The sequence below is a fragment of the Helianthus annuus genome, chromosome 9, assembly GCF_002127325.2.
Source record: "Helianthus annuus cultivar XRQ/B chromosome 9, HanXRQr2.0-SUNRISE, whole genome shotgun sequence".
NCBI classification, from domain to species: Eukaryota; Viridiplantae; Streptophyta; class Magnoliopsida; order Asterales; family Asteraceae; genus Helianthus; species Helianthus annuus.
In genome coordinates, this window is record NC_035441.2 from 136,850,780 (window position 1) to 136,861,424 (window position 10,645).

The following is a 10,645-nucleotide window of genomic DNA, read 5'->3' on the forward strand; positions in this document are numbered from 1 at the left end:
ATCACTTTCCCGCCCAATAGTACTCCGTCCCCTTTTTTCTTTTATCTCACTTTCTCACAAACCCTAGATACAAAGTTTCCTCCGCTCCGCTGCTTCATTCGTCTCCTTCAAGCTTGAATGATTTAGGGTTCAATAATCAGGTATTTATTTGTTTATATGTTGATTTCACTTTTTGATTTCACTGTAATCTTCTCTCAACCTCATCGATCAAGAAAATCCACAAACCCTAATCTCTGTCGCCGCTGATCAAGAAAATCCACCACTATCTCTTACGATTTCATTAACATCTGGTAAGTGAATGTATGTATTCTTATTTTGGTATGATTTCTTCTGTCTTTCATGGATGATTTCGTTCGATTTCATCCATTTCTTCTATCTTTCATCGCTGTTTGTAATGATTCCTTTTTTTCTAATTTAGGGTTTAAAATCATGCTACTTTGTAATCATTTTTTTTGTTTATGTAGATGAAGCTAAATTGGAGATTATATTATGTGGAAGCATGGAGTTCAACTCTCCACGTTCTCTCACTGTAAGTTGTTTTTGTTGATTCTATGATTAACTTATGTACAGATAATAGGATATTTATGATAAACTTGATTGTTTTTTTTGTCTTTAATAGAGTTTATGGATATTGTTGGTGCTTCTTCCCTGTCAATAATTTCATCTTTATTATTATGATAATATGGATTAGATCTGACAAACTCATTGAGTTTGGGGGACGAAAGAGAGTGACGGTGGTGATGATTTGGTTACAAACTTCTATACGGTGGTGACACTGGATGATCGGACAAGATCGGAATCAACTGTATACATCTCCTTCGATTGGTGGCTAGAGATGCTTTGCAGAGAGATAATGTTAAACATCTAGGGTTTGGGAGTATAGATGGATTCATCAAAGTATGTTTTTTCTCCTTTCATTAAGGTAATTTCGTTTCCATTTTTACAAAATTAGGGCTAATTTTAACACTACCAAGTTAAAGGTTATCAAAGTATGTTTGTTCTTGTGGTATCTACCCAGTTCTTTCGAGTGGTAAATCATTTGTGGGTGTTTGTGTTTTCGAGTGGTATCAGAAATCAGAGCTTTCTTTGAAGATGAAGGAGTTGCAGCACAGGTTGGATTCTCATGTTCCCAACATTTTGTAGGATTTTTGGTTTTCTGTTTTAACTTCCTGTGAATGGTCTTCGTCACCAGTTTTTTAACAATTAACTTGATATTTCAGGTGCAGTATTCTAAAGCGGGTACCAAACAGTGCACTTTGGCTTTTGAGATTCCCAGATGCTGGTGAAATGAGACTTTGTGCCTGTATGCACATTTTTTTTTATTATTGTTTGTTTTATATACTTCTATCTGCATGCGTAGGAATTTGTGTTACCATTTCGTGTTTGCCACTGTAGATGCTGCTGCACTGGGTGTGCAGCCGGACCAGATTATTTTCACTGATGTTGCTATGAAAAACGAACACATCCGGCGCAGTTCTTTGGCGGATTTATGCCTCGACACGTATGCACATTTTTTTACTTTATTTATTTACACGTATGTGCCAGCATTAACTAACTTTGTATTCTGTTTGAGTAGGCCGTTATGCAATGCACACACAACAGGCACTGATGTTCTTTGGGCCGGTTTGCCTATGGTGACCCTAACCCTCGAGAAAATGGCAACTAGAGTTGCAGGTTCGATCTGCTTAGCCACCGGAGTTGGCGAGGATATGATTGTCAACAGGTTATTGGTCCGATTTCTTAAAAAAAATATTTAAGTTGTAACTATGAATTATGGTTTTTCTCTTAATTAACATTTGTTCTTCTTTGTATTTAGTATGAAGGAATATGAAGATAGGGCGGTGTATTTAGCTTTAAACCGGTCAAAGCTTCAAGAGTTGACCAACAAACTTAAATTATCGCTCCTTAGCTGTCCTCTGTTTGACACATCCCGCTGGGTAAGCTAATTTGTTTCTTTATATTAGAATACACGTATGGTTTATGGTTTGAATATTTGTTAATGTGTGTGAATTTGTAGGTGAAAAACCTGGAGAGGTCATACTTCAAGATGTGGAATCTACACTGTTCAGGGCAACAACCTCAGCACTTCAAAGTGACCGAGAATGACTCAAAGTATCCTTATGATCGTTAATGGTTAGGTGAGGCGTGTTGACAAGTAAGAAGATAATGTAAAGCGTTATTATTATTACACTGAGGTTGTTTAGCAGGGCAGTGTAGAGCAGGCTGCTTCTTCAACACTTGCGTTTTCTACGTATCTTTCTTATCAAATCCACCACCCTTAATTGTGTTCTTCCAGTTCAGAACATGGATTTGATTTAAGGGATTTGGGTTAAGATTTGAGTTTATGGATTTGATTTAAGGGATTTGGGTTAAGATTTGAGGTTTGTAGTTTGTTAGCGTTTAGATCTATATTAAGCGTTTAGTTTGGGTTAAGAATGGATTTGATTCAGGTATATAATATCGAAAACATTTTCTTTTATAATGTCCTTAACATATAATATTCGAAAACATTTTCTTTTATAATATTTTGAAAATCATTTAATTTTTATGTTAAATTTTAATTTTTGCAAGTAATAGATAAATCCTTTTAAAGATATATAAACATTTAAGAAAAAAGAGTTAAATGCCATTTTAGTCCCTGTGGTTTGGGCCATTTTGCCAGTTTAGTCCAAAGGTTTTATTTTTAACCTGTGGGTCCAAAAATGTTTCACAGTTGCCATTTTAGTCCACTGGGTTAACTTCATCCATTTTTTCTGTTAACGAGAAGGCCAATTCGGTCATTTTATATGGCTGAATTGCCCTTTTAGTTAACAGAATTACATACAAAATGACCGAATTGGCCTTCTCGTTAACAGAAAAAATGGATGAAGTTATCCAAATGGACTAAAATTGGCAACTGTGAAACCTTTTTGGACACACAGGTTAAAAATGAAACCTTTGGACTAAACTGGCAAAATGGCCCAAACCACAGGGACTAAAATCGCATTTAACTCAAGAAAAAATAAGTAATTCTTAAATCAATATTTAAAAAAAATGATTTTTAGGTTATTCGGTTCAGTTTTTTCTGTTTTCATAAATGTAAAACCGTAACTGAACCGTAAATATTGGTTCGATGTTTTCGGTGATTTGGTTAATCAGTTTTTCTGGTTTCAATTAGAATTTTTTTAGTTTTCTGCTCAGCCCTAGCTGGAATAGTGCTTCCTTCTTGATCTTGTTATTCTAGAATGAACCATATACACATTCTCAATTTTGATTTGGTGTTGGTCAAATGAGTAAAATCAACTCCACAATTGAAGTCTTTATTCAAACTTTTAGTGAGAGTGTAAAATAAACCACACTAGGCCCTTCAAAATTCATTCATTAGTTTTGGACATGATACAAACAAACGTCCAAAATTCATGTAACCGTCACCTCCCTATCTTGTTGAAGGTGATCTGAAAACCATCTGTCAACCGACGAATTAACCTGATGATTAGAGTCAGCTTCAAAGCAAACAGGCCTACGCATACTACTTTTTGTATGCCAAACATCTACAACTTCGTTCAAATGATTGATCAGACCAACATCTTTGTATGTTGATCCAAAAACAACCAACATATTCATTACTTTCAACTTCCAGAATAGAAGTAGCATGGAATTTTCAGTTTGTAGGTTCTTAGATCAGGAAATTGTAGCCGTAGGTTTTAACGTTTCGTGAAACAACTATGGACTTTGAGAACTTATTAGTTGACCCAATGAATGAATATGATCAAAAATCTTTGTAGGCTTTAGGAAACATATAGCGATAATCAATTGGCATTGGAAGAGAGGATCTTCAGTGGAATTCGGGGGAGAAATTAAGGCTAATAAAGGAGTTGGGGTAGGTCGCATGAACACTAAATTTGTCCCGCTAATCGCTTCTTTTAAGTTTGTCTGCTTCATATTTGGTTTAGGTGTCGCCGCTATTTCAGGTATCATGTGGTAAAGAGAGGTAGCATGCGTGTTTGATTCAAGTTTCAGGGTGATTAGGCTTGGTTTGGTTTGGGGGTCAACAGAGTTCCTCATGCGAGTTGCTGGAAAAACACAGGGGAGGTCTACATTGGAGGCAGCAAGAGGGTGGGATGAATTCATCAAAAGGGTTAAGGGTATATAGTCATTGTCCACAAACTTAACATATTCTTTAACAAAAGTGTTAGAACCCAATCTTGTTACCAAATTAAAACCACATAACTCATAACATACAACTTTTCAAACTTAAGTGTGACTAAGGTCAAACCACAAAACTATATGTGTAATAAGTAGGGTAAAGTTCTTGTACAAATAATCTTAACATACTAAACATACAAATTGAAGGAAAACTCAAAAAGACAAGGTGGCATTTTTGTAATTATCAATAACTATCAAAGTTACTCTACAAATATACCTAAAAAAACCTAACCACTCCCCCCACCCCCAAAACCTAACCCCCCCCACCCCCCAAAAACCTAAAAAAAACCTACCCCCCCCACCCCCAAAAACCTAAAAAAAAACCTAACCCCCCCCACCCCCAAAACCCTAAAAAAACCTAACCCCCCCCCCACCCCCCAAAACCTAAAATAAACCTAACCCCTCCCCCCCCCCCCCACCCAAGCTAAAATGCTAAAAACTAAACCCCCCAAAAAAACCTAAAAAAATCTAAAAAAATAAAAAAAACACACAAATTATTTTATTTTATTTTTTTAACATTTTTTATTAAAAAATCGCTACTTTTAGTAGCAGCAAAAAAAATAAATTTTTTTTTTTTTTTTTTGCAAACGAAATGTAGCGATTTTTTAATAAAAAATGTTAAAAAAAAAATTGTGTTTTTTTAGGTATTTTTGGTTGTAACTTTGATAGTTGGTGGTAATTACAAAAATGTCACCTTGTCTTTTTGGGTTTTCCTTCAATTTGTATGTTTAGTATGTTAAGATTATTTGTATTTAATCTTTTGCCGTAATAAGTAATAAAGTCTTTTAAGTTTTATCCAGATCTTCACTTTTTTCACTCACATTCTTTAGTTATAGTCGTTAGTGTACTTGCATGTGTAATCTAATCAACCTTAAAACCCAAGATGATTAAGCATTCACACTCTAATACTATAGCAAATACACCATGGCAGTTTAGTTTAGATCAAATCATCATTCTGTCCCTACAAATATTGTTCAAATCACGTGTCCACGACCTATAATTCTCTTTCTCAATTTCGCAATTCAATAGCATTGTCAACGATGTTGATACAAACTCTCATGACCCCAGCACTAAAGAAATCTTCAATAGGTCTTACATTTAGACAAAAATATGAGAGACTAACCATTTTATGTTATATATATTAGTGTCCACCCGTCCATATCAAACTACGTCTATGGTCATGAAATTCATGAACGGACTTTGCGTAACAATCATTCTTCGCATACAATTAGAAATGGCTTGGAAATCTGACATACTGTGTTAAGAAAATGAAATAGATGAGCGAAAGAAAGTATACACTCTAACAAACCTTTTCTGCATCTAATGTTTAACATTCCACGACATTTCTAAAGTAGATACATAAAATAATCCCACATGACGTAAAAATTTGTTTAACATGCACACTAGCATATAAACATGCAACGAAAAGAGATACTCTCATGGACATGGACATGGATGGAAGGAAGAATATAACTTTGAAATATATTTGTAACAAAATGTTACTTGCCGAGTTGCGGAGTCGATCTCTTTCATTTATTTAACATTTCTATATCTAATATGGTAATTTCGTTTCTGTTCAGTTGACCGACCATTCAAATGCTGTAAACTTACCTTGTGGTTTCTTCATTATGTTATCCAAGTACCATCTCACATATCTGTCATCCATGTCAAACATGAAATCCATTCCCCTTATCTACCAAATCAAAACATAGCCATGTGTTACTATTACTTCTTTTATCGTACCAGCAAAATACAGATCTTAGTGAAAAAAAAAAAAAAACAATTACCTGAATCAAACAACATGAAATGAGTGCAGCCGCTTGTCCACGAGCAACTGATTCACCGTTCACTAAAATCGAACCCTTCCCGATATTTTTAAGAGTAAATGTGCCATCGGTCTCCATCTTTATAGTAGCCTGACAAACACGTTGACAGTTACTACAAAGTATAACTTTTTAGTTATTGAAGATTTGGTAACAAACCTGTTGCCTAGATATCATGTTGGCATGACTTTCTTTTCTTAGATCAATATCAACTTCGGTGTCATCTGTTGATCTACCTACTGTGACCTCTGTTTTCTTGATATAGTAATTAAAATGACGGCTGTAAAAGACAGCAAAAGCACCTAGAGATGACATGACTCTTTGTGATGAAGACTGCTCTAATCTACTTATTGACCTTTTACAGTGTCTATATTTACCACTTTTAGCTGCAATCAACAAAGCGAGTCAGTTAACAATGCTATACAAAATGTGCGTCGTAAACTGAATGAAATACCGAGTTAACCAGTAACCACCTTCATTGGTAATCCATGAGTCCTGAGCATATTCATAGTCTAGTTTACGAATCTGAAAGAATAAACACAAATATTGAAAGAGGAAAAATGATCTCAATAAATGGTGTAAACATCACACAAAAGGATTACAAAGTTTACCAACGCTTCAATATCAGGTAAGCAAGGTAGGTCACTATCACTGTCGGAGTTGTTATCATCTGATATAGAAAGATTATGATCCACTGATACAGAAGATAAATCTGGACCATCCATCAGTGGCTGAGTAAAAGATGACATTAGGTCAATCAAATCTGCAGTTTCGGTTTTAACACAGGAAGATGGTATATCGGAATCTTCAGTATCAGGAAAACAAGGTAGATCACTATCAGTTTTATGGTCTGATATAGAAGGATTATGATCCATTGATACAGACTTAAGATCGCAACCAACATGCGGATTTGAAGAATCAAATTCGGAAGATAAACCTTGATCATCCATCTGTGACTGAGTAAAACATGACGCGGGGTCACTAGAATCTGTAACCATTCGGGGTCTAACAGAAGGCGTTGGTATTTCTGGATCTTCAATATCAGGAACGCAAGGTAAATCACTATGACTGTCACGGTCTGATACCGAAGGATTATGATCCATTGATACAGACTTATGAGTGCAACCAACACGTAGATTTGCAAAATTAAATTCAGAAGATACAGCTGGATCATCCATCTGCGAATTAGTTAAACATGTTGCGGGCTCGATAGAATCTGTAGCGGTTTCGGGTCTAACAGAAGGGGATGGTATTACCGGATCACTGTTATGATGGTCTGATATAGAAGGATTATGATCCATTGATACAGATTTAGGAGTGCAACCAACATGCGGATTCGCAGAATCAATTTCAGAAGATAAACCTGAACCATCCATCTTTGACTGAGTGAGAGATGATGCAGGGTCAATAGAATCTGGAGCAGTTCGGCATCTAGCAGAAGGAGATTGATGAATCCGCAAGAAAATATTATCGTCGCATGGTATTTCTGGATCTTCAATATCAAGGTCACTATCATTGTCAGAGTTGTCATGGTCTGATATAGAAGGATTATGATCCATTGATACCGATTTATAAGTGTCACCGACATGTGGATTTACAGAATCGTATTCAGATTGTAAACTAGGACCATCCATTTGTGACTGAGAAAAAGAGGGTGACGGGTCAATAGACTCTGTAGCAGTTATGAGTCTAACATAAGGAGATGGACGGGTCACCGAGAAAATATTATCATTGCACGGTATTTCTGGATCTTCTGTATTTAAAATGCAAGTAAATTTCCCTTCACTAAGATGAACAGGGTCGAGGTGTGAGATTGACGTTAACTCCACGTCATCTTCACTGTGACAGACATCGTGCTCATCATCATGAAATGAGGGATCTTCTAGAACATTTTCAGGAGAATCTAGTAACTGCGAATCAGGAATGTTATCAACTGTGTCTTCTGTATTCAAACTGCAAACGATATAATCCTCAACTGAGAAGCTCGGTAGCGAAACGGGAAGACTTGCGTATTCAACTTCTGTACCATCACTAGAATTATACGATTCGTCTTTATCATGCATATGAGTGTCATCTTTGGGTTCAATACCCGGGTCAAAAAAAGTCATCAGATTATCTGTTAGTAAAACACAAACAGTTTCAGTAAGTTTGCACGATCCATCTTCTCTCATGGATCCATTCATATAATCATTTTGAACTGACTCGTAACATTCGGGAGCTGATTTATCAACTAAATTAGTACTTGCAATACTCCCGAAACTGTTTTCAAGACAGGCAGTGAAGATAACATGAGCCTCGTGATTAAGCGTAGCATGATCTTGAAGTTTTTTGCATTTGTCAAAGAAACTTAAATCTGGAGATTTAAATGATTCAAATTTTAGCCTACTTCTCGTGCGATAATAATGTGTGCAGATGCTCCCTCCTTTTCTCTTATTAGGGGTCTTTTTGTTTCCTTTAGCAAGTGCTTCCAAGGAAGCTCCAGCCTGTTAAAATAGGCCCCACTTATGAAATAATCAAATAAATCAGAAAAGACTAGGCTACAACATTGTAATCTTGTATGAACTTCACAAAACAAACATCCATTGTCAGAATCTAATCCAACGAATCAAGTTCCAACCCAGTGACTATCCTAATTTTTTGCTGCGACACACACCATCTGAGGTCCTTTAAAGGTGTATGAAATGTAAAGTGCTCTTTACTCTTGCTCACCGAATAAACCATGATCAACAAGAAGGATATTATAGGAATAGGATCATAATCCTGTCAGAAAACCTGATTGCAGTTGAATTAAAAGAAATGCAGGAACCAAATCTTCGTCATCCCACAAGTCGGTGACACTTATAAATCGGTACGGAATATGTTTATGGGCCATATACTAATGCATCTATTGTATCTTCTGAATGTTGGAGTCGGTATATATGAACTGTCCTTAAGAATATGTTTATGGGCCATATACTAATGCGTAAATTACAGAAATAGAGATCTCCAGTAGGATTAACGAAAATTAACAAATAGCAGGCTTCTGCCATATTATATTATACCAAGACCACAGCCAGCCATTGTAGTTCATTTCTCATACTATTTCAAAGTCATTATTATTTGCTCACATTAGGCTTACCCCCCACTCTGCAAACGTCTTAAATCCTACCGGACCGGACATCTCTATTTTCCCTAATTTAGGCCCATAAACATGCTGCATATATTTCTGATTTCATTCTCCTCTACATTACATATCTACTACAGTCCTGATCAGTTAAATTATGAACAATTTTGTTAACATATTTTAACAAATACATATGCAAATCCGAATTCACCACTAATTAGTAGCTAAATGCACTCTATATTTCCTTATAATCACCAAAACCTAATATAGAGATAACATTGAAGTCCTCAAGGCAAACACAACAGCTGGAATGCATGAATTCATCGGAAATGACAAACAAAAAACGATAATCAACTACGAATATAACATTTGATACCTCGATTGAACATTTTAGCAGCAGCTTATCTTCACAAGTTTTCATGTTCTTCACAAGCAAGCAAGCAATGAGTGCTTAAAATGTACGATTTCGAACTGAATTCGTTTCCAGTTGAGAATTGGAGACGAATTTGAATCAGTGTGAAGCATTGGAGTATCAATTATTTCTAGAGGGGTAGTGCTGAAAATAATTGAGTATCCGTACAGCTAGGTTTCTGGGCTTCTCAACCCCTTCAAAATTTTATGTTATTAATTTTAAACTCACAAGTTACCAAACTGTTAATAACTAATCCCTTCACTTTACTTGTGACCCAGTGTTAAGAGGCTTGGGTTATCCAATTCTCATCGCTTGTGTCATATGTGTGGATATAGGTAATGAAGGATTTGAACTAGTCTTTGTGTGAGGTTGTCAGTTCGATTCCCAAGTTTAACCGGATTTTCGTCCCACCATGTGTTATGCCAGAGAGTGCTGCTCTTATGGTGACGCAACGATTGTCAAGTGGCAGCCGGGGGCATGGTTTCTCGGGGGAACGCCCAAAAACCAAACTTTGAAGCTAGCGTGGGCTTGGTTAAGACAACATAGTCTGGCCAAAGTGAGGCTCTCCGATTTGAAAACTGTGGTAACCTTATATATGAAATTCACCGTTCAAAAAAGTCTTAATAACTGAACTGTTTAATAATTAGCGTTGTGGAATAACTACCCTGCAATTATTTAACAATAATTATTTGATTTTTTATTTAATTTATCTTTTAAATGTAAATGACATATAAATAAATAAAACTACATTATACCAAAATAAAATTATAAATTACACTAAAATTAAAGAGAGCTAAAATAAAAGTTACGTTAAAATTAAATAAAAAAATACATGAAATGAAACAAACTTAAAAAAACCAATAGAAAGACGTTTTGCGAAGGTGTTCACGAATTTGTTGTTTTCTTTGCTCAAAAAGTACTTGATCTTTATCTGATAAACCCAAGTAGTCTTTTTGGAGGAAAGCAAGGTCGGCCACGATGCATTCGTCTTCTCTAAAACTGGTTAGCCGATCAATTTTTCCGTCCAAACTTTCGACAATGAAAACTTTATCGGGTTTAGATGTAGTACTTTTGAAGGATAATGCTCAAAATTTATTGCCCACCGCTTTGCTTTTCTCTCTT

General features: G+C 35.7%; 2 protein-coding genes across 13 annotated transcripts; one reads left to right on the plus strand and one right to left on the minus strand.

The window, feature by feature from the left end:
- LOC110878822 (probable UDP-N-acetylglucosamine--peptide N-acetylglucosaminyltransferase SEC) lies at positions 1–2,391 on the plus strand. 12 transcript variants are annotated; one of them, XM_022127190.2, is made up of 10 exons: positions 1–140; positions 213–290; positions 465–529; positions 692–922; positions 1,072–1,139; positions 1,221–1,303; positions 1,396–1,501; positions 1,577–1,723; positions 1,817–1,937; positions 2,018–2,391. In XM_022127190.2, the coding sequence occupies exons 4-10, from the start codon at positions 884–886 to the stop codon at positions 2,129–2,131; spliced, it is 678 nt and encodes a 225-aa protein (XP_021982882.1). In that variant the 5' UTR covers positions 1–140; positions 213–290; positions 465–529; positions 692–883; the 3' UTR covers positions 2,132–2,391. The 12 variants fall into 12 exon arrangements, with proteins under 12 accessions (XP_021982882.1, XP_021982883.1, XP_021982885.1 ...); XM_022127191.2 differs by having other exon boundaries at positions 20–300; XM_022127193.2 differs by having other exon boundaries at positions 20–290; positions 620–922.
- A 2,703-nt stretch (positions 2,392–5,094) lies between these two features.
- LOC110878821 lies at positions 5,095–9,823 on the minus strand. The gene is made up of 7 exons (XM_022127188.2): positions 9,488–9,823; positions 6,620–8,491; positions 6,482–6,533; positions 6,168–6,394; positions 5,973–6,101; positions 5,797–5,878; positions 5,095–5,440 (listed from the first exon to the last, which is right to left on the minus strand). The coding sequence occupies exons 1-7, from the start codon at positions 9,530–9,532 to the stop codon at positions 5,397–5,399; spliced, it is 2,451 nt and encodes an 816-aa protein (XP_021982880.2). The 5' UTR covers positions 9,533–9,823; the 3' UTR covers positions 5,095–5,396.
- Positions 9,824–10,645: the final 822 nt, after the last annotated feature.

Coding starts and splice junctions, on each gene's coding strand:
- LOC110878822 (XM_022127190.2), top strand. CDS start 884: ATGGATTCATCAAAGTATGTTTTTTCTCCTTTCATTAAG. Junction 1,724..1,816: donor GAGGATATGATTGTCAACAG/GTTATTGGTCCG, acceptor CTTTGTATTTAG/TATGAAGGAATATGAAGATA. Junction 1,938..2,017: donor TGTTTGACACATCCCGCTGG/GTAAGCTAATTT, acceptor GTGAATTTGTAG/GTGAAAAACCTGGAGAGGTC.
- LOC110878821 (XM_022127188.2), bottom strand. CDS start 9,532: ATGAAAACTTGTGAAGATAAGCTGCTGCTAAAATGTTCAATCGAG. Junction 8,492..9,487: donor TGCTAAAATGTTCAATCGAG/GTATCAAATGTT, acceptor CTATTTTAACAG/GCTGGAGCTTCCTTGGAAGC. Junction 5,441..5,796: donor CATAATGAAGAAACCACAAG/GTAAGTTTACAG, acceptor TTCTTAACACAG/TATGTCAGATTTCCAAGCCA.